We start from the raw sequence: 23,903 nt of genomic DNA on the forward strand, positions 1-23,903 counted from the left end.
AAGTGCCAGGCCTCCTCCTTTCTGGCTATTTCTGGAAGAGAAGAGGCCTTGATAACCGTGGGAACAGAGTTCGTTTTGTGTAAATAAATCATCTTTTGCGATCCATGATTCCGTAATGCACAAGAATCCAGGATCAGAATCTCCTAGTAAATCATTTAATATTTGAGTCTTGTTGCATGCTGATCTGGCATTGCAATATAGTGTTGGGACTGGAGTGAGGGAGTCAGAGGCAAAGCTGGACAAATTTGCAGTACGTACAGGCTTTAAAGAAGCATAGTTAACACCTTGAGGGGTTTTTTTTAAAGGTAATTTCTGGTGTGCACCTGCACAGGGATTCTGAGGCCAGAGCAGATCTCACTATCATTAGTGGAATCAAATATATTAGGGGAAAGAGGTTTCGTGCAGTGAGTGGTATTGAGAAATGAGCAGAGTAAGAGAAGAAAGAACCAAGAAATTGGCTTCATGATGAAAATTAATGGAGACCACAGGGGCTTGTCTGAGGCTGCTAGGTAGCAGAAATAATAAGACAAGGTAAATAGACCAGTAAGAAGTGAGATAAGGGTGCCGGCTAAGGAGCCGATTGGGAGTGAGCCTTTTTGTTTGTTTGGTTTTAAATTTGGGGGGTGGTCTGGTCTGCTGAGCCCTTAGAGGGGCTGGAAGGTGAGCTGGGAGAAGAAGGGGGGTGGCCTTGTCCGCTGAGCCCTTAAGAGGGCCAGAAAGGCGGACCGAGTAACGGGAGAGGTGGCTTGGTCTACTGAGCCTTAAGAAGGCTGGAAGGCAGACCAGGTGAAGAAATGGCTGCTGGGGGCGGAGCTAAACGCCGAACACGATCTGCCCTCCGATGCAGTGAAGGGGGATGTCTCAATCTCCCTTCCCCTTCACTGTGCTGTGTCTGGGGATGGCCTGGTCTACTGAGCCCTTAAGAGGGCTAGAAGGCAGACCAGGTGAAGAAACCTGTTGGTCTGAAGAAGTTCCCCAGTGGTTAGCAAACATAAGATTGAAACAAAATATTAAAAATCAAATATACTACTATTAATTATTTCTATAGCGATGCCAGATGTACGCAGCGCTGTACAGAGGCACAAAGAAGACAGTCCCTGCTTGAAAGAACTTACAATCTGAACAGACAAACAGGATGACATGAATACAGTTAAGGGGAATGGTTAATCAGCTGGCTGGGTTGGGGAGGGGTAGGGTTATGAGTTGAAGGCTATATAAAAAAGGTGGGTTTTTAGTCTGCTTTTAAACAAGGGAAGGGGCTTGGTGGACAAACTCATTTAATATATTCCAGTCATAGGGGGCAGCTAGATGGAAGGAACGAAGTGGAGGAGAAGGGTACAGCTAAAAGCGGCTTTTCTGAGGAATGGAGTTATCTGTTTTATGGTATACCCAGGAATAACTAAGACTTTAGAGAGAACTAATTTTGCTGTTGACCACAGGACAGATATATGAAAGAGGTTTTTTTTGTGATAGACACAAAATGGGACAAGTTTTAAGTTTATTAAAATTTGATGAAATGCTAATCATAAATTCTAAGAGGGGCATAATCGAAAGGGACGTCTTAAGTCCGTTTACATCCAACTCGCAAGTCGTCCAAAGTAAAAAACAGCCTAGGACACATTTTCAAAAAATACGTCCAAAATTTTTTTACTTTCGAAAATCGTCTAATTATACCTCCTGCTGATCTGATCGTCCAAGTTGCTAAATCGTCCATCTTTATACCACATTTTCGTCTAACTTTTCGTCCAAGTCAAAAACGCCTAGAACAAGCCCTGTTGGACGTGGGAGGGGTCTGAAAAGTGATGGACTGAACACCCAGACATGCCACCTAAATAGTGGGGTACCTTCAGGGCACTGCTATGAACTTCACAAAAAGGATGCCATGGCTTCTCCTCACTACAGCTCCCTTATAGGTCACGGTGAGCCCCCCAAACCACCTCCAGAATCCCCTAGACCCACTTATCTACCACCCTAATAGCCCTTATGGCTACAGGAGCCACTTATATGCCAGTAAAAAAGGGGTTTGGGGGTGTATGTGGGAGTGCATATTTTTAAGTATCAGTGCAGTGATTACAGGGGCTTATGGGCATGGGTCCTCATTTCCATGAGTCCCTAATCCACCTCCAAGATGACTTAAGCTGCCTCTGTGCTGTACGACTAGGCTTTCCTATACTAGGCTGCCAGGTGATGATGGTCTGGAGGCTGAATTTTAAAGGTGTGAATAATATTTTTATGGGGAGGGGGGTCAGGGATCACTGGGGTAGTGTGTGGAGGTCTGTTTTATGTATTTGCAGTGCTTCTCTGGTGACTCTAAGTTCTGTCGATCGTGGGCTGTATAACTTTCGGTTATACATGCTGTATATAAGCCGGCCCACGTCCCGCCCAACTCCTGCCCTCGACACTCCTCCCGAAACGCCCTGTATAGCTTTGGTCGTTCAGCAGCACTATGAAGGCCTAGGTCGTTTAGAAATACATCCAAAACCCGTTTTTAGTATCGGCACTTGCACGTATTTGGGAAATGTTCATCAAAGTGCCGACTTAGGCCAGTTTTTGGATGTTTTTCTCTTTCAATTATGAGCCCCTAAGCATTTAACAATGAAAAAAATCCTTTATGAAACAGTCTATTCTGAGAAGTACCAGCTCTTCAGGTTATCGGAATATACAGATTACCCATCTGTCTCTTACCTGTTTATTGTAGATCCTAGTGTTAGTACAGGGGTGTCCAACCTACGGCCCAAGGGCCGCATGCGGTCCCTTTAAGTATTTTATGCGGCCCCGGTCAAGGGTGATGCAGTGTTTTCCTCTGCTGCCCCTGAGTGTTTACTGTCTTGCTGGCTCCATTCTCTTGCTGCAGCGTTTGCGCATTTTTGCAGCCTCAGAAATGTTTTTTCGGCCAATGCGGCCCAGGGAAGCCAAAAGGTTGGACACCCCTGGTTTAGTACATTTAGTGGATTTTTAAAAAATTGTTTTCTTACGTTGGATAACAGCAGATGGCTCGGGAGCTAACTTTTTTTTTTTTTTTTTTAGACAATTTCATTGTGTGTCATGCCTGTTTATATTCCATTGTATGGGCTTTCTTTGGCCTGCTATACATCCAGGTACATTCTGTGTAATTACTTGTTGATGCAGCTTTTGATCTTCTCTGTTTCTAGCATTACATTTCCTTCCTCTTCGTCCTAGTTGCCAGTTTAGTTACAACTGGCCTATATTGGGGCCCCAAAATGAGCTTTCTTTCATAGCTTCTTGACCTGTTGACTTCCTTTATTTTTTATTCTCGTTCTTTTATAATCCAGTCATTGCAGTGCTATTTCCTAGTAGGGAACTATTTATTTACCACTAGGTAACATGACTTATTTTGTGAGATTTGTCTGTTAGGTTTAGTCAACCTCCCTCTTTTTTTTTAAGTGCCAGGAAAGAAGAGCACTTGTAAAATCCCTGTAGATGTGTGGAACATTTAATCAATGAGGGCTACAATCTAGCCAGGTTTCCATGATGATTGCAATGAATATGTATGAGGTTATAGGGCACTTTGCTACCCCCATCCCCTTCCCTGAGCCGAAGAAGCCTTGCTGGTCTAGTAGCCTCTTTAGGATAGCCTTATGTTTCAGCGACTTATGTAGAAATTTGGTCCTATGTGCAAAAATTTGTTTTCTGAATGACCTTATCATTTTTGTCTCTGTAGGTAGTAGATCGACACCTAAGCTAGTAAGATGACATGCAGATGTTGTCCTTTTAGTGCAACATGTTCCAGATCAGTGGTTTACACTTTCCTTCTGGGAGCGGTGTATGTCGGCCTGGCTTCAAGTCGTCTTCTCCTGGTAAAGTACTCTGCAAATGAAGGTATGTATAGGAAGAACTGTTTGCCCCCTCATTAAAAAAACCCTGGAATTGGCACAGAGAAGGGCAACAAAGGTGAAGAAGGGGATGAATAGCTCTTTTATGAAAAAAGGATAAACATTTTAGGGTCTTTAGCTTGGAGACAAAAATTAGAATGAGATGCGATTTAGCTTTTGAAAATAGTGGAGTGGCATACAATAATGTAATAAGGAATGATTTCCCTCCCCCATTTAGTACTAGAAGGGAACCAAAAAGTGACCAAAGCCATGAAACAATATCATAAGTTGGATAAAAGAATGTGGAGGACTTAGCAAAAAGAAGCACTGGAGATGTCGCAACAAACAAATGGATACAAGTCTGTTATTTGAAAATAAGGCACTAAAATGTAAACGAACAAACAAAGTCCCGACTAGGATCCAAGTTTCGGGGACAGTGTCACTTTCTCAGGGGACAGTATCAAACTAAAAAGTACATAAAAGAATATACATATGAATAAATGGTTCATAGACAACAGCGCGAAAGACAGGCACGCGCCGACAACTGAGCGCAAGATGGAGGCGTGCGCCGAAGAAAATTACAGTTTTTAGGGGCTCCGACGGGGGGTTTTGTTGGGGAACCCCCCACTTTACTTAATAGACATCGCGCCGGCGTTATGGGAGGTTTGGGGGGTTGTAACCCTCCACATTTTACTGTAAATTTAACTTTTTCCTAAAAACAGGGAAAAAGTGAAGTTTTCATTAAAATGGGGGGGGTTACAACCCCCCAAACCCCCCACAACGCGGCGTGATGTCTATTAAGTAAAGTGGGGGTTTCCCCCCCACGTCCCCCACGTCGGAGCCCTAAAAACAGTAATTTTGAGCGGCGCGCACCTCCGTGCTGCGCTCAATTGTCTGGGCGCGCCTTTGTCCCGGCGCACTTTTGACCTGACACCGAATTAATCCATATTATAAACAAATAATTGCTAGAAAAATATAATGAGAAACATATAATAAGAACAAATGACCAATGTGGTGCGTTGAAAATACTTCTTGATCAATATGAACTGATAATTGTAATAAAAAGCTTGCCAAACAATTGCAAAAACAGAATGTTAGTCCGATGAATGAAATACCAATGACTGTTAAGAATTTGTTTAATGAGGAAAAGGTTTTAAGATCATGGTGATAAATTAATTCTATGATTAATTAATTGAATATGGGATTAAACATGAACAAAATATCCACACACTTATAATCAATAAGTATTTATAAAGCATAACGTTGTATGCAAAAGAATATTAATAACAGATCCAAATGAATACATTGAAAGGTTAATTAGGAAATGATTCAAGAGTCAGTCATTATGAAATCATGAACCGATTAATCTTGTCACCATTTAAAAATTGGATAATGAAAGAATTAAAAAATGCTTCAATTAATTGATTACTTGGCACTTGAGAGCCTAAAATGTAAACTATATGACAAATACTTATTTGATTAATATATACAATGAATTATGTAACCGCTAATAAAGATTTTAAAAGATAAATTAATGCTATAATTAATTGAATGTGGAATTAAACCTAGACAATATGTCAACACATTTATAATCAATAGATATTTAGAGCGCATGACTTTGTGTGCTAAGTAATATTTCTTTAGAAATTTCATAATATAGTCAAATTGATCCATTGAAGGGTGAATTATGGAATTGTTCAAAAGGCGATCATGGAATCATTGTGAAAGTGTGGGATGGATTAATTATTTCAATAATTAAGAATTGGTCAAGTTGAAGGATGATACAATGATTGAATTGATTAATTGAACACTTGAATGCCTAGAGTATGACCAATATGCCAAACACTTATTTGATTAACTGATGTATGACCACTATAAAATGTATGCTAAAAATGAGTACTCTTTTAAAAAAAACATCAAAGTTAAAAACATTTAAAAATAATCGATTAGAATATTAGGTGTAAATAATTATATCTATATTAATGCGTAAGTAACAAGAGACTCATATTAAGGGCTCCTTTTACAAAGGTGTGTTAGGGCTTTAACGCGCAGAATAGCGCACACGCTAGCTGCTACCGCCTCCTCTTGAGTAGGCGGTAGTTTTTCGGGTAGCACGCGCTAAAAACGCTAGCGCACCTTTGTAAAAGAGCACTTCAAAATGTGAAGGCCTCATTAGGGCATAAAACATAATTTCTCTACTGGACCCTTCTCCTAACGCAGTATTCTTCAACCACCGGTCCATGGACCAGTGCTGGTCCACAGAAATTTCCTGCCGGTCCACAGGGCCAGCATGTGCATCAGGCCCCAAACAGTGTTCTTCAACTGCCGGTCCACAGTGCGATTGATGCGGCGTTATCTTCGAGCCAGCTCCCTCTTCCTAACTGAATCAGTGCACAAAGCCACAGGCAGTGGCTCCTACAGGCATCCTGCGACTGAAACGGAAACCTTCTCTCTGACGTTGCAACATCAGAGGGAAGGCTTCCAGATGAGGCACGGTGCAAGGTGCAATTAATACTATTATGGGGGCGGGGTCTGGGGTGGAGATTGGGTAGAGATGGGTGGGGTCTGGCCCATGACTTAGCCCAGTGTTCTCCAACCACCGGTCCATGGAACGATGCTGGTCCACAGAATAATTCTTTTATTTTTGCCGGTCCATGGGTGTATAAAGGTTGAAAAACACTGTCCTAACGCCCAAAGTATGATTGATTTAAGAATGATATCGTAAAACACTATAAAAACACATTATGACATGTTATGAGAACATATTATAGCCCTTTATGAGAGCGCATTTTAAAATGACTATATGATAATGATAAACCAATTATATAATTAAGAATTCAAAATATGAATGATCTTAAAGATGGGCATGCCTAACGGGATAAAATGCATGTATTTAAAGGCTGCGTCAAAAAATATGCAAGCTGCCCTTCGGCATAGAAGAAATAATCTAATCCTTGAGTTTATATACTGGATCATTCCCCTAAGGGACTTGAACCAGTTAACAAAAAGATTAAGGATGAACACTAGAAAAGGGAGGATCAATAGATAACAACATAAAATGATCAGTTAAACATTTTAACAGTTATTTGTAAGGTATTTTGTAAATAAGTATGTTTTTAGGGTTTTTCTGAAGCTAGTCAATGAGGTAAGGGTTCTGATATCTGGGGGGAGATCATTCCATATCTTCACCATTGTAAAGGCTAAAGAGTGTGAAAGTCGGCCTAGAGTTTGAATCCCTTTAATAGGGGGAAGTAGTAGTTTAAATTTATGTATATACCTCGTAGGATCAAAACGATTAGAGTTAAAAGAAAGTGGAAATAATAGGGGAAAAAATCCCATATAAACTTTTAAAAATCACATTTAAGCTGAACCATTGAATATATTGGAAGCCAGTGCAGAGCCCTCAACAATGGAGTGACATGATCGTATTTATTTTTCCCAAATTTTATTTTGGCTGCCATATTCTGATTAAGTTGTAATCTCTTCAGGTTACCTTTATTTAGGCCAATGTAAAGGAAATTGGCATAATCCAAATAAGCCAATATTATAGCCTGAACCAGTATTACAAAATGATGTTGATGAAAAGAACAACAAACTCTCCTCAACATCCGTAAACTGAAGAAACATTTTTTAGATATATTATTAATTTGATTTGTCATTGAAAGAGTAGAATCCAAAACAAATCCCAGAATTCTGGATGAATATTCAATCTTTAAAGAGTCACCTGAACTTAATCTTATAGGAGACAAGATTATGTAGAATAGAACCAAACCATAATAGTTTGGTTTTAGAAGCATTAAATTTCATACATACAGAGGAAGCCCAGTCTTGAAGTCTTATGATACATGAATCAGTATCTGTTATTAAATTTGATAATGATGCATCAACTTCAAGTAGAATGAAAATATCAGCATACGTAAAAATTGATTCCCAGACACCATTCACATACCTTCCAATCAGAGACATCAAACGGAAAAAAACTGTACGATGGCCTTCTAGCCACACAGGCAGCAAAACTAGACCACCAACTCTCCAATCTACTAATCGCAACCCCCAGACTACAAAACTTTCAGAAAAGAAATAAAAACCCTGCTATTCAAGAAATCCATGAAGACTAACTAACACCGTATGAAACATTTCAATCCTCTGAAGCAATCCTCTCTACTCTGTAACACCTCTGGACATGTCCAGAAATCCTCTTCTGTAATCTGCCTTGAACCGCAAGGTAATGGCGGAATAAAAATCACTAATATAATGTAATAATTTCAAATATTTCAAAGTTGTCATATATATGTTAAATAATATCGGGGATAGTGGAGAACCTTGAGTAACTCCACATACAGGAGACCATGGTGAGGAGACTTTGTTCTCAATATGAACTTTATATGATCGTAATTTCAAAAAGCCACTAAACCAGTTTAGAACTCCTTGATCTAATCCAATATCAAGCAAAAGTTGTAGAAGAATATTATGATCTACAAGTTTCAAGTTTATTATATAATTTGATTAATCGCCTATTCCAAATTCTAAGTGATGTACAAATCGATAAAAATTACAAAGTTAGTGGAAACAAATACAACTAACACAGGGACTAAGTCTACTAAACATAATAAAATCCAATTTATACAAACATAATAAACCGCAAGGAAAGAAAAACAATCTGATTAATAAGAGAAAAAACAATTAAGGTTAAAAACAATAGGAAAGGGAGGGAAAAAAACCTCTTGAAAACTATAAAGATAAAAAAGAGAGCCATAAGCAATTCATTTAGTTATTGAATGTATCTTTAAAAAGAAAGCTCTTAAGTTTGCTCTTAAATTTTTCCAAATTCTTTTCCTCGCTTAAATAAATTGGAAGCGAATTCCATGCTGCTGAAAGATCAAACTGTAGCAAAACAGCACAGCGACCATGAAACAAAAGATGTTGAATCTTCGCAACTAGAGAAACAAGAAGGGTTTCAGTACTATAATTTGGACGAAATCCAAATTGAAATGGGAGGAGTATAGCAAATTTATCTATGTATTCTGATAATTGCCTCGAAACAATAGATTCTAAAATCTTTGTTAGCAGTGGTATGTTGGCCACAGGGCGGTGATTTTAGGACTCCTTTTACAGAGGTGCGCTAGTGTTTTTAGCGCATGCACTGGAATAGCGCACGCTACCCGAAAAACTACCGCCTACTCAAGAGGAGGCGGTAGCGGCTAGCGCGCGCTATTCCACGTGTTAAGGCCCTAACGCACCTTTGTAAAAGGAGCCCTAAATGTTGGATCTAATTCAGAGTTTTTTTTAGCAGTGGATTAAGTATAATTTGTCCCATATCCGATGAAAAAAACCCACTAGTAAGGATGTAATTTATCAACATTGTAAGCCAGGTAATACCATGTGAGGGAATATTGCAAAAAATATATGATGGAACAGGGTCAAGCAGACAATTTGACACAAAGCTGCTTAAATTGCTGTTCTGTTATTGTGCTAAAAGTATGCTAGTATCTATCGACTGGTATCTCATCAGAAGGATATTCATTATACGATAAGGTAAAAGATACTGGAATATCAGGAAAAGATGATCTTATTTTTTAAAATTTTATCATTAAAGAAGGTAGCTAATTCTTCTACCGAAGGTTTAATAGATTTATCTGCCTTTCCTGGTACTGTTGTTATTAGTTTCCATAATGAAAATAAAGCTTTGCTTTGATTTTTTTGCAGTGTTAATTTTATCACCATAGTATATTTTCCTAGCTTTGATGATCTCATAGCTGTATTCCTTTATCTGCTTTCTCCAATTTATCTTATCTATTTCTGTATTACTTTTCTTCCATTTTCTTTCTAATTTTCTACAAGTCTGTTTAAGTTGACGGTGGTAGAGAATGACACAGTGACAAAATTCATCACCGTTCCCGTCCCTGCGGATAACCGCGGGAAATAATCCCATGGCATTTTCTAGTGTCTATTTCAACCTCAGTCCTTCTACACCAGCATTCTTCAAAGCAAAGCTTGCGGATCAGTGGTTGTGGCCTTTCATACCCTGATTCTTATGTGAGCCAAGGATAATGAAGCCATTGTGACATCACTGATGTGATTGGCTCTTAGGCACTGGTGGAATGAGGCATTATGACATCACAATATCTGCTCTGGATACCAGAGACTGTCATTCTGTAGTGTCTGTTTCAACCTCGGTCCTTCTACACCAGCATTCTTCAAAGCAAAGCTTGAGGGTCAGTGGTTGTGGCCATTCATACTCTGATTCTTCCCTCTCTCCTTAAAGAATGACATGAAGATGGTTCGGGACGGGAACGGTGATGAATTTTGTCACCGTGTCATTCTCTAGACGGTGGTACTGAGTATACCAGGGAGCTTTTTGTTTAGGGAAAACCTCCTTTGTTTTAATAGGAGCTAGTGACTCAAAAATTGATTCAGATTTTTTAATCCAAATATCTAGGGATTTATCTACTTTAAATTCATAAGGAGAATCGGGTAAATTTTGATCTTCTTTCGTATTGTAATTGTTTCTTATCTTAGACATAACGATAGGAATTCTAACGGCCTCTTTTACAAATCCGCACTAGCGGCTGCCGCGCAGCAACAGCCCCGAAGCCCTTTAAATCTCTATGGGCTTCGAGGCCGTTAGCACAGCGGCTAGCATGGCTTTGTAAAAGAGGCTGTAAAGCTTCCCAAAAAATGACCCGTCCATGGCTGCTTAAGCCATTCAATCTCTGAAATTTAAGATCTTAGATATTCAGCATCTGTGTAACAAATAATGTCTAAAGCATGGCCAAGGATATGAGTGGTAGCCAGTGAAAATTTAAAGCATATAAAAAGGATTTAAAACCACTCACACGATTATTCTTCTCAACTTCAAGATGAAGATTGAGGTCACCTACTAGTAGTAATCTGGGGAATTTCAATGAAGCATTTAGTATAGTCTCTAAAAGCAGATCTGCAGACTTATTCCATGGTCCAGGGGGCCGATAAAATAACATAATTAATTTAAAAATAGACATTGTAAAACCAAGCTACCCTTGGACAGAGAGCATACATTCTTAAATTTTAATTATTCATATGGTGCACAAAACATAATTGACTTAAAACAATATTATAAAAACCCTTTATATGTCAAAACAATGTGCAATGTCTCAGGTCAGTGAAGAAACAATATAGGTATGCATTGTTTCAATAATCAAGTTTCAAGTTTTAATAAAATTTGATGGATCGCGTAATCATAATACAAAGCGATGAACAAGTTTAAAAACGTAGTACATTTCTCATTACAGGGAGACAACCTCATTAGCGTAGGCCAACCAACAAACAAAACAGACCCTAGGGGAAAATGAGGAAAGAAATACAATATTTTGACAGTAAAAGAGACGAGTAAGGAAAAAAACGATAGGAGGGGAAAGACAGCACTCAAAATCTGTGATGGAGTTCTAAAAAAAACCCAAACAAACAAACAAAAAAATTAGCAGTTAAAAACATCTGTAAAAAGAAAGCATTTCAACTTTTGAATTTGTCTATAAGACGCTCTTCCCTTATATATATATTGGGAGGGAATTCCACAAATGTGGAGCAACGACAGAGAAAATATATTGCCTCCGGGTATTAATAAATTTCAGAGAAGGGATGACCAACAAGTGTTGGTTATTAGATCTAAGTGATCGAACGAAAGTATACGGTATTAAGACGCGCTCAATAAAATTCAGGATTTTATGTAAAGTTGATTTAAAAGTTAAAAGACAGATCTTATAGGTTATTCGATGTGCTACCGGGAGCCAGTGAGATTTCTCAAGAAGTGGGCTAACGTGGTCGAATTTCTTTGCTTTCCATATGTTTGATTGAAGTGTTTTGAATGAGCTTCTGCCTATGCCATCACTGCTCAGTAAAAGTGGGTAGGAGCAGCCAGAAATGATGAGAAGATTGTGTATTTGATCATGGGAGAGAGAGACTGTACCTGAATTCTTTTATGTTAATTTCAAATGTTTTCAGTTCATGTTTACTTCTGAAGTTTAAGTACACTTCCTCCTCCCCATTTGCGGTTTCGGTAATTGCGATTTCACATATTCGTGATTTTTTGGGGAGGGGGAAAAAAGAAAAAAAAAACCATCGTTAAGTCTTCCCCCCCAGCATCCTGGCCTTACCTGGTGGTCTAGCGGGCTTTCGGGGCAGGAGCGATCTTCCTATGCTCCTGCCCCGTGCAGATTGCCTTTAGGAAATAGCTGTAGGGAGTTCCGGTCGTAGTCTCGAGAGACTAAGGGAACTCACAGCAGCCATTTCCTAATGGCGATATGCACGGGGCAGGAGTGTAGGAAGATCGCTCCTGCCCCGAAAGCCCGCTAGACCACCAGGTAAGGCCGGGAGGGAGGCGGGAGTGGGTCAGAGCCGGATATTCGCGGTTTTTCGTTATTCGCGGTCCGGCTCTGCCTCTATCCCCCGTGAATCCGGAGGGAGATGTGTACTGCCTTTAGGATGCTTTGTAACCAGTGGTGTAGTAAGAGGGGGTGCGAGGGGTGCGATCTGCTGCGGGAGCCTCTTCCTCGGAGAACCGGCACCCCCTCCTCCTCTCCACCCCCCCCCCTTTCCACTCCTCCTCCCTGCTGTATGCCCACGCCACTTCCCCGTATCTTTTTAACTTCAGCATGAACAGTGACAAACTTGCTGCCTGCATCGGCTTCGGCGTTTTCTCCGACGTCACTTCCGAAGCCGACATGCACAGCAAGTTAAAAAGGTACGGAGAAGGGGTGCGGGCAGATGCATTACATGTAAAATATACTTCCATGTATCCAGCAACAAATACTTGTCGCTGGATACATAGAAGAGAATGATCATTTATCAGATGGCGAAGAGGTCTCCGGAAAAGCATAGGAGCCCATTTAGATTGAGCTTGCCCCTTTCTAGTAGCAGTTCACAAGTTACATTCAAGTATAGTGGATATTTCCATGTACTTGTACTTGAGGCAATGAAGAATTAAGGGCTCCTTTCATCAAGCCACGCTAGTGATGTAAGGCACATAATAGCGCGCATTAAACCGCCGGCCACGCTAGCCGGTAGTTTTTGGCCAGCGCGGGGGTTAGTGTGTGGTGAAAAGTCATGCGCGTTAACCCCGCTAGCGCGCCTTTGTAAAAGGAGCCCTAAGTGACTTACCTATGATTACAAGAAGCGGCAGTGGGATTTGAGAACTAGGGAAGCAAATCTAAAGAAAAGAGCAGAGCGTGCCTGGTTTTCAAACCCCTCTTCATTAATAGTAAATAAATTATATAGGCAAATAAACTGAAACCGTCACATTAACATATGGCAAATGATAGATTCAAGTCATGGCCTCGACATGGCCTGTGTTTCGGCTATGGTGCCTGCATCAGGAGTCCCAAATGATAAAAAGAAACGATTAATGAAATCTGAATGCTAAAAGATAAAAACAAACCACAAATGGCATCAAATTTAGGATGTCAGCTGCTAAAAAAAAGAAAAAAATCCCTCCCCCGCACTGATAGCCCTCCCCAACAACCCACCCACTAAGTGGCAGCACAACCCCCCCTCCATGGCAGCGAAAATGACAGGAGGGATACCCACTCCCTCCTACCACCGGACCTCCCCCCCCCCCCCCCCCGGTCCCTTTTAAAAAAGTTGGAAGCAAATGTGTAAGTTTATATAAATTGTGTTGCATAGTTGGAATTGTGTTGATATCAGAGTATCTTTTATGGCAGTTTGAATGGGTATCTTTCTGGCAGATAGGATCCTGGCAGATCTTATCTGTACTCTTGGGATCCTGTGGGATCCTATCTGTACTCTTTTTCTCATTTCTGGGGTCATTTATGAAATGCACACTAATGCCTTTTTCATACTTTTATCTGCCTCATGGCTCTCTTGCCTAAAATGGACCCAGAAGCAGATAACATGTGCTTTGTGTGTGAGAGGAACTTTGTTCAGGCGTACCTGTTTCTGTAATGGTTTCAACTCCACTTCACAGATCACGAATATGATTATCTTCCTGCCACGGTGAATGTGTGCGCAGAGGCAGTAAAGTTGGTCATTTGTATGGTAATGGCTTTCTGGGTGGCAGTACGGGGTAAGTTCTCTCAAAGCCTTTTCCTGTGCTCATGCTTTTCACTGTTTTCTCTTCATCCTCTACCTGTGCTGTGCCTTGCAGATTCATAGCTTTGTTATTTTTTTTTTCCTGTTCAATATGTTTTTTGGAATTTGTAAAACATGCATAACAAACATCAAAGTAAAGATAGAGGTATCAGTGACAGGAAAGTTGGTCCAACTTAAGGTCAAATTAACATACACAGGTAGTAGCATTCCAAAATAAAGCAGTCAACCAGTGTGTAATATATCATCAGCCATAAAGATAAAGCAACAATACAGAATGACCGACCATTATTCTTATCATACTGTGAAAAATTTACCTTCCAAAGCAAAGAAGCTTCCCAGTGGTACAGACTATTACGTAGCTTTAAATCCCACATGGACAGTAATATAAAAGAAGTATGGCATGAGTGTCTAGAATAGATTGATTCCTGATGTATGCTGGGAGAACATATGGAGTGTTACAAGCAAGACTCGCCATTCCTCATCAATGGCACAAACTTCTTATTTCACACTACATAGAGCTTTTTGGACTCCTCAGCGTCTAGCAAAAATTCAGCATGCATGTTCCAATAAATGTTGGTCCTGTAGTAATATTGAGGGTAGCCTCAAACATATGCTCTATGAGTGTTGTCTGTTGCGTAATTTTTGGTGCCTAATTTGGAAGCCAATATGTGAGCACTTCTTGTTGTACACACCTTTCTTGCGCATTAATTTTAATCACACAGTGCTGAATACACCACTCCAGTAATGGGCATGAAAGCAATGAGAATAGTGTCCAGGGTGTATGAGGTCTGAGTAATCTAATATAATAAAAGGCTTGGCCGCGCATGCGCACTTCCTATGCGTGCGTCCGTTTTCCGTGAGCTGTAGCAACCCATAGGAAGTGTGCATGCGCGGCTTACGGTTCTTTGAAAGACGCAGCGGTGGCTACTCTCACGATTCCCCGCCTGCTTCGAACTTCCGACGCAGTTGGGGATCATGAGAGGAGCCACCGCCGCGTCTTTCAACAACAAAAAAAAATACGGCAAGGCGGATGTCGGCCGCTGCGGCTGTCGACGGCTGCAGGCCGCTGCCGAGCACAGAGACGGGCCGAAGTTTTTTTCAACTTCACAGACACTGCAGCGGCTCCTCTCACGAGCCGCTCCTGCATCGGAGAAGGCGGCGATTGTGAGAGGAGCCGCCGGGAAGTTACACTGCTGGGGGCTCGGGCTGTTAGGTCCATGCAGGCTCCTCTCGCGGTTAATGGAGGGAGAGGGAATGCTGCATTTCAGAAACATTCCGCCGGGGGGAGGGGGGAGAACCGCGGCAGATTGAAAGCAGGAAGGGGAGCCACGGCCAACGTTCCTGAATCACAGCTGAGGCCAGCGGATTTTTCAGCGAGACAGAAGGTGAAGGCAATATCGGAATGGAATGGAGAGAAGAGGGAGAACATGCTGGGCCGAGGAAATTCCCTGGACTAACTTTTTTTTTATTTTTATAAAAGTACAAAGGGGGACAGTATTAAAAGAAGTGCTAGACTGGGCATGGGGGACAGCTTATGAGGCCAGGAACAGAGGAGAGAGAGAGATGGTAGGTAATGGTATGAAGGGAGAGAAGCTGGATCTGGGGAAAGAGATACTTGAAGGGAGGACTATTGGGGAGAGATGGTGGACCTGGGGGAGGGAAGTTGGACCTAGGGATGGAAGGGAGGGAGAAATGTTAGGTCTGGGGGTGGAAAGGGGAGAGAGATGCAGCATCTCTTTTTTCCCTCCATCTTATTGTTCAGCATCAAGGGGGCAAGGAAGAAGAACAACAGAAAATGGAGGAAAGAATAATCCATAGGAGGGCAGAGAGCTGGGATAAGAAGATGCTAGGGGATGAAGAGAAAGGGACAGGGAGATATAGCCTGACCAGTGGAGAGAGGTATTCTGAAAGTGGTGAGCCATTTGTATGAGGTCAAAAGAGAGATGACAAGATGAGTGAGAGTATGGAGAGAAACAGAAAGAAACACAGACATATATTCTACCACCAGCGGGAGGAAGGGAGACAGAAAGAAAAGAAGAAAGACACAGGGACAGGGAGAGACACAGAAAGAAAGACAGACAGACAAAGGGGGCCAGGGACAGAGACAGACAGAAAGAAAGACAGCAGCACAGAGAGAGAAAGACGGAAATAAAGACAGACAGACATATATTCTAGCACCCGTTAATGTAACGGGCTAAAATACTAGTTGGAATATATTGTACTAGTTTGCTCTCTTTAGATTTGAACACTTATGTTCTTCTTTTTTTTGCAAATAATTTTTATTGAGAAAGCAGTCAATACAAACAATAAACGCTAGTCTTGAAACAACATAACTGGTACAGCATAGGAACAGAGCAGAGTTGTGAACAAAGTCACTGCAACAGGGAAAGTGCAAACAGAACGCCCTCAGGAGAAAAATACAGAAACTGTCTGTTCTAACCTTCAGGTGTCATTCTGGATTCTGTATAGGACGCCCGGGAGGGGCGTCCATGTTAGAGACGCCGGTTACAGAATCGGGTTAGAGTAGACGCGGCCGCTACACTTATCGCGGAAAGGGATCTCCCTGCTGCGATAGGTATAGTGGCCGCAGCCGCCTGTCCCCCACCCACCCCCGATTGCTGGCAGGAGGGAACCCAACCCCTCCTGCTGGAACACCGCCCACCCAACAACCCCAATCACCGGCAGGAGGGTGCCCAACCCCTCCTACCAGAGGATGCCCCCCAACCGGACCCCGCCATGCTAACGCCCCCCCCCCCCGATGACCCCCCTAACCTCCCCCCAACTAACCTCTAATTGTTGGCCGAACGGGTTTTGCTGCTGTCCAGTTGGCAGACCTGCCTCGTCGAAATGAAGTGGGCCCACCCCTTCCCGGCCCATCCCCGCTAAGCCTAAGGCCTGATTGGCCCAGGCTCTAGGAGCCAGGACCAATCAGGTAGGCTTATTGGGTCCGCCCATCCCCATCTTAGCAGGGATGGGCTGGGAAGGGGCGAGCCTGCCTCATTTCGACGAGGCGGGCCTGCTGGCTGGATGGCTGCAAGACCCGGCCGGCCGACCAACAATTAGAGGTTAGTTGGGGGGGAGGTTAGGGGGGTCATCGAGGGGTGTTAGCGCGGGGGGGTCTGGAGGGGAGTGTCCTCCGGCAGGAAGGGTTGGACACCCTCCTGCCAGCGGTCAGGGGTGTCGGGTGGGCAGCCTTCCGGCAGGAGGGGTTGGGCACCCTCCTGCCGGTGATCGGGGAGGGGAGGACAGGCGGCTACAGCCGCTATACTTATCGCGGCAGGGAGATCCCTTGCCGCGATAAGTATAGCGGCCGCGTCTACTTACAGTGTAGGCCAGCATTTTGCTGGCCTACATTGTAAGCGTCTCTCCCTCTACTAGGGAGACGCGTAGGGCCGCCTAGGTTCACCTAAGGCCCTTAGGCAAGCTTAGACGGTCTTGCGGGCCTCCCTAGGCTCCCGGAGGCGCCTTCAATAATAATAATAATAATAATCTTATATACCGCCAAAGCCGTAGTAGTTCGAGGCGGTTCGAGGGCTGGACAATCAGCGAATATAGATACAATTTATATAGGTAAGCAGGATACAGGTACAATATATAGGTACAATATGTATAGGTGAGCTGGATATAGAGGAAGGCATAAGAGATCTAGGGAAAAAAGAAATCGGGCATAAGAGGTCTTAGGATACAAATTGGTTAAACAGGTTTGTTTTTAATAATTTTCTGAAATTTAGGTAGGATGAGGAGCGCGAGATGATATTGCCCAGCCAATCATTTAGTTGACCTGCTTGGAAGGCGAGTGTTCTGTTCAGGAATCTTTTGTAACGGCAGGCCTTTAGTGTTGGATGGTTAAACAGATGAATTCTGCGTGTGGGTCTGGGTGAGCAATCTAAGATAAAATGGGGAACCAAGTATATGGGGGCCAAACCAAGAATGGATTTGAAACAGAAACAGGCAAACTTGAACTGCACTCTTGCTTCCATTTACAATATAGGCGGCTTGCCTGGGAAGCATTTTTTTTAAAAACGTGTTTCCCGATTGGCCGATTTGCCTAAAATTGGGACGCACTTTGCAGAATCAGGGCCTTAGTGTCTATCTCAACCTCAGTCCTTCTACACCAGCATTCTTTAACACAAGGCTAGAGGGTCAATGGTGGTTATCATTCATACTCTGATTCTTCCCTCTCTCCTTAAAGAATTGCATGGAGATGATTTCCCGTGTTTATCCGTGGGGACGGGAACAGTGATGAATTTTGTCACCCTGTCATTCTCTAGGTGTCACATCACTGTGCTATCACAACCCTTTTAAGGTGTAGTTCTCTACAGGTGCAAATGCAGTTTTAAGATTATAAATTTGTGTGCAAGACGTGTCTGGACGTCAACCTGGTAATGACACACAAATAAATAAATGCAGAGAAGACCAAGCTCCCACCTTATAGAGCAAAACTCAAATATTTTAGCAATATCCAGACCAAATGTTTTTACCAGCGAAGCTGAACCTTTTGACGGCGAACTTTCAGTACCTTAGTGTCCTCAGGGCAGGGAAGCAAGTCAGTTGTGGCGCTCCTACCTCCTCTGACAAATAAGCTTCACTCACATCAGCAGAATAAGTTATATTTTAAGATGATTGAGCTTGCTTTAGATTTATTCTTTATTAAAGAAACTGTTAAAATTGCATATGCCAGATTTTCTTAAAAAAAAAAAAAAAAAAAAAAAAATATATATATATATATATATATATATATATATATATATATTTACAGTGTATTACAACCACAGGGAACAGAAGCAAATGGATCCATCTGTCCTAATGTGTTACAGGGTCAAATTCAACCCTTGCTTTACGAGGGGCTGGTGAAAAGTTCTCAGCCCAACTAAGAAGAAAATGATCTGAAGCTATGAAACTCACAAGTTATACCATACTTTACTTGACACTTTTTGTTTGAATGATATGAAATTAAAAGTGTCAAGAAAAATGGGAATAACTTTAAAGTTTCATGTCTCCACATTATTCTCTTCTTGGATGGGCTGAGAACTTTTCAGCAGCCCCTGGTATTGTGATGTCATAATGCCTCATTCCACCAATGCCTAAGAGCCAACCTCATTGGTGATGTCACAGTGGCTTGCTTTCCCTACACTTGTGCCCATTTACTAGATGCATTCGCCTCATTAAAACGAAAAGTGTCAAGAAAAGTGTGGAATAACTTGTAAGTTTCATGGCTCCACCTTGGTTAGGTTGAGAACTTTTCAGCGGCCCCTCGTACTTTTTACTCTTATTATTTGCATTGGTTTTCAAAGTATGCACAGATGCAAGTAGAACTATGCTGGAAAAGTGCATCTGTGGAGTTGAAGATGCAATCTGCACGAGTATTATTTTTCCTCCCATAATCTAAAATCCATCCCTGGGAATATCTACTTGTGCATCCCCAAAATATGTCTGTTCTGGAACACGGTGTGTACTTTTGCCATATTGAAAGTGGATGCTTCAGACAGCCAGTTTGAGAGTAAAATATATATATATATTTTTCTCTTGGAAACCACTTTGAAAATGTTCCTCTCCATGTTTAATTTTTCTCTCCTTTTGATACAGAAAAGCTTGAAATCAGAGGAAATGGGAATCGCAAGTTGCGCTTTAAAATAGTTAAAGTGATGCAGAAATAATAAGAAAAATATGAGTGTATGTAGTTCTGACCGACTATGGCCTTGGGTTCTGTGTTCACACATTATTCAGAGTCATTTTTATAGCTGCTGTGTTGAAAGCGTTTTCTAAAGCCTAAGGGCTCCTTTTACAAAGCTGCACTAGCAGTTTTAGGTGTGCTAAATTACCGCACGCGCTAGACGCTAACGCCAGCATTGAACTGGCGTTAGTTCTAGCCGTGTAGCACGGGTTTAGCGCGCACTAAAATTCTATTGCAGCTTAGTAAAAGGAGCCCTAAATATGTGTTGTCTCTTAAATTCAATTTAGCCTTCACTAATTTCCAGTTTCCTCTGTTGCTGGTAGGTGACAGGTCAAATGCGCGAAGACAAATCAGCGCAAAGACAATACCGTGCAAAGACAATAGCGCATAAGACAATTGAGCGCAAGGATAACTCAGCGTGAGACAATTGAGCGTAACAAGAACTCAGCGCAAGACAATTGAGCGCAAGGATAACTCAGCGCAATGACAATTCAGCGCGCCTCAAAATGGTGCGTGGCGAACGAAGGGCATGAGCATGTTAACACGTGATCACGTCACCACGTTATCAGTATGGTTCCCTTGCCTCTTTTGCGTTTTGAATATTAGTCACGTGAATGCATTTTCGTTACTATGGTTACGTTTCCTCTTTATATATGTGCTCCGAACAGCCCACCCTCCTTTCGCTGCCTGACTGTGTCCGTTATAGGTAAAGCTCTGGTTTTGCTAGAACTTGATCTGTAACGAATATTTGTCTTGCACGGATTTTACTCGCCTCTGGTGAGAGCAAATGTACTTCCACATTTCAGATTTCTTCATTTACAGGTATGTTTATATTTTCGGTTCAAATGCATGCGGAGCGTATATTTTTATGTCGCTACTTTTGAAAGCTATATAAGATGCGCGCTACACAATTGCAAGAAAACCGAGGGTATAATAAGAAAACTGAGTGTTCAAATTAAAGTTTTGTTATCATGGAACGCTTAGCGCGCATGCGCGGATCAAAGTTTCGTCATTCTTGCACCCGTCTTGCGCCCAGTTGTACCGCATAGTAAAAGCGCGAGAAGGGTGATTTATGATATTAATATTATGTATCATGTGATGTCTGATATTAATTGTATGTATAATTGAATGCAGTTATAGAATTGAAAAGGAATAAAGATGTAAAGAAACATGTTTGCATGAGGTAAAAACTCTTATGCCAGCAAGACCTGAATATTTTTAATTTGAGTGTGCTTATGGTTTATAGTTTTATAAAGGCATTGGGTACCATTGTCTGTTGCAGATATCGTTCATAAGAGGATATTCACATTTACAGGTATATGCATAGCTTCATTTCTTTGTTTTGCTAAATCAGAACAGTAGGATAGGATCATTAGTCTGACGGTGGGGCTTATTGGTGTAAACTTTTTGCCTTGGGTGTGTAGTGAGGGTGATTGTCTGCCATTGTAGTGGGCCCTTTTTTGGGGCCTCTCTGCCTTCCTTCTGTCTGTGCTTAGGTTTAATGATGTTGTTAATCCATGATGATGGTCAAGCCATAATTCTATTATTGGAGGTATGATTTGAAAGGTAAGTACAGACATATTGGGTCCTGTTTGTCATATCTATGTGCTAACGTTATAAATTCTAGTCTTGCAATGATGTGCTGAGGGGATATGAATTTGCTGAAACCTGAGTATTGTGAAGCAAGTATAATATTCAAGCTAAGTACAGAGGTATAGGGATTTGTATTTCATATGTATATAATAACTTCATATAATCTACTATTGAAGCTGATGACAAGCAAGAGACGACAGACATCTTCAGTGTTTTCCTGGGGCATCAGAACAAAATATGGAAAGCACAATATGTCTTCCATCCATTTGACTATGAACCCATTGAAAACACCCACTATGCCCATTTACCTTACACTATAACAGGTCTCAAAGTCCCCAATGAATATGAGATCTAGGTGCATGCACTGCTTTCAATAAATGTCTGGTAACGGGACAGAAGCACCTGGGTCAAACGTGCACTGATACTGTGGTGTGCAAATGCATTTTCTATCACTATAATAATTTAATTATTTAATCATCATAACAACTATAAGCTCACTTGCCGACGTTCAGATGTCTCTTGCTCAGATGTCTTGCGCTAGATGTCTCTAGCTCAGATGTCCCGCGCTCACTTGCCGGCGCTCAGATGTCTCTCGCTCAGTTGTCTCGCGCTCACTTGCCGGCTCTCAGATGTCTCGCGCTCAGATGTCTCACACTCAGATGTCTCCAGCTCACTTGCCGGCGCTCAGATGTCTTGCGCTCAGATGTCTTGCGCTCACTTGCCGGCGCTCAGATGTCTCTCGCTCAGATGTCTTGCGCTCAGTTATCCCGCTCGTGCTTGTTACTGAAAATGATTTGCGCGGAATTGTCTTGCGCTCAAATGTCTTGCGCTCAGTTGTCTTGGTTCTCAGTTGCCTTGCTGCTCATTTGTCTTTGCGCCCATTTGTCCATACGCTGTTGTCTTGCGCACATTTGACTATGAACCGTTGCTGGTATGGTAGAAGAAATACCAGTTATGAATCTGTTTTCATTACATCTCATGTCACATATCCAGTTCACAGATTTTCTTTCAACTTTTTTCTTGAGACTCAAGTGTTGGGTCATTTGTATTTTATGCATTATTAGGTTTTCGTTCCTTGGGCCACTTGTGACTGTATATATCAGTGTCCCGCAAACTTTGTCCAGCCACGGAACACTAGTGGCTGCGGCTTGAGGCATCCAGAAGTGCACAGACGTCAGTACAGTGATGTCATTACATCAATGTCCGCTTGTGCACGAAGGCCCTCCAGATGGACCCTGAGCCGCCAGTATGGGGTGCCAGCAGGAAAGATGCACAGAGAAAAGGAGAGGTACTGGCGCTGGCTGATTGCCTACAGGATGTGCCTCTCACCATGAGAAGCACGTCCTGTAGGTAGTCAGCCAGCGCCTCTCCTCCTCCCCAGCGTCTTGCGGCACACCTGAAATCTCAGGTGGCACACAGTTTGCAATACACTGGTATACATCCTTTGTGGATTGCTTTAAAGCAGGGGTGTCCAACCTGTGGCCCGAGGACTGCATGCGGCCCTGTGAAGTATTTTGTGCGGCCCCGGTCAAAGGCGATGCAGTGTTTTCCTCTGCTGCCCCCGGGTGTTTACTGTCTTGCCGGCTCCCTCCTCTGTCTTGCTGCAGCGTTTGTGCGGCCCCAGAAACATTTTTTCAGCCAATGTGGCCCAGGGAAGCCAAAAGGTTGGACACCCTTGCTTTAAAGGGTTTTTTGGATGCTTATTAAACTACAAACTGGTACATCCGATCTTCTGTTCCACAATTGTTGTTTTGCTAGTTTTCTATTTCCAAAGCCCTTTGCTTAATTTACCAGCAATATACATTCAAATTAGGGGGCACTGAGTAACAGTTTTGGAAAGGGCCTTGAAAGCGCAAGGATGCCATCACAGAAGATCTGGGAACGGCTGCAATGGACCTTGCCCTTTCTTGGGGCCCATTGCACTACATGGATTTCAGCGTAGATACTTATGATTTTACCATCCAGCCTCGACACTGATTTCATCTTCCTCTTGACTCTGCAGAAGGACGTTCCTTGAGCAGCTGCGGATGCTACTCCAGGCAGGACGTTTTGAAGTACTTGAAATGGTCAATCCCTGCTTTCCTCTACTTTCTGGATAACCTGATCGTCTTCTATGTGTTGTCTTATCTTCAGCCTGTAAGTGAGATTTTGTTGGACTATGTCATTTTGCATCAGAATTCCCCCAGCATATTTCAGGTCTCAAGATTCGGTGTGAGGAGTCACGTAAATCCATTTTATTTGGAGAGTTTTTGCTAAAACTACGGCTTACTGTTTCGGAGAAGTTTCTGTTCAGCGTTCCAGTGTTATTTCTTTTTAATGTATTATTTTTTGTTACTATGTAGAATTTTGATCTTAAGATGGATAAATTGCATTTTAAATTGTAGCACTATTAATCCCCTCTTCTACGAAACTGCGCTAATGTTTTTTAGCGCAGAGAGCCGCGCTGAATGGCCCGCGCTTTTCCCGACACTCGTTGAGTTCCAATGAGCGTCGGAAGCAGTGTGGTTCTCTGCGCTAAAAACCGCTAGCGCGGTTTCGTAGAAGAAGGGGTAAGACAGAAAAAGATGATATAATTGTTGGTAAATTCCACTTACTGTAATAATAATAATAATAACAGCTTCTTTAGCACTCTCCAGACCAGTAGAGGTTAACTTTACGATTGGGTATATATCTAATCATGACCAGCAGGTGGAGACTGAAAACAAAACTTTGGGACAGTA

At 42.1% G+C, this 23,903-nt stretch overlaps 1 protein-coding gene across 8 annotated transcripts in view; it reads left to right on the top strand.

The window, feature by feature from the left end:
- Positions 1 to 23,903, top strand: part of SLC35A5 (solute carrier family 35 member A5) — a 50,456-nt gene that overhangs the window by 1,520 nt on the left and 25,033 nt on the right. For 2 of the 8 annotated variants that reach the window (XM_033948437.1, XM_033948439.1), the window contains exons 2-5: positions 3,028 to 3,098; positions 3,683 to 3,840; positions 13,792 to 13,890; positions 23,186 to 23,319. In XM_033948437.1, the coding sequence (XP_033804328.1) occupies positions 3,711 to 3,840; positions 13,792 to 13,890; positions 23,186 to 23,319 (363 nt within the window). In that variant the 5' untranslated portion in view covers positions 3,028 to 3,098; positions 3,683 to 3,710. The remainder of the gene's footprint in view (positions 1 to 3,027; positions 3,099 to 3,682; positions 3,841 to 13,791; positions 13,891 to 23,185; positions 23,320 to 23,903) is intronic. The other 6 variants (XM_033948438.1, XM_033948440.1, XM_033948436.1 and 3 more) reach the window with 4 other exon arrangements.

The sequence above is a fragment of the Geotrypetes seraphini genome, chromosome 6, assembly GCF_902459505.1.
Source record: "Geotrypetes seraphini chromosome 6, aGeoSer1.1, whole genome shotgun sequence".
Lineage (NCBI taxonomy): Eukaryota > Metazoa > Chordata > Amphibia > Gymnophiona > Dermophiidae > Geotrypetes > Geotrypetes seraphini.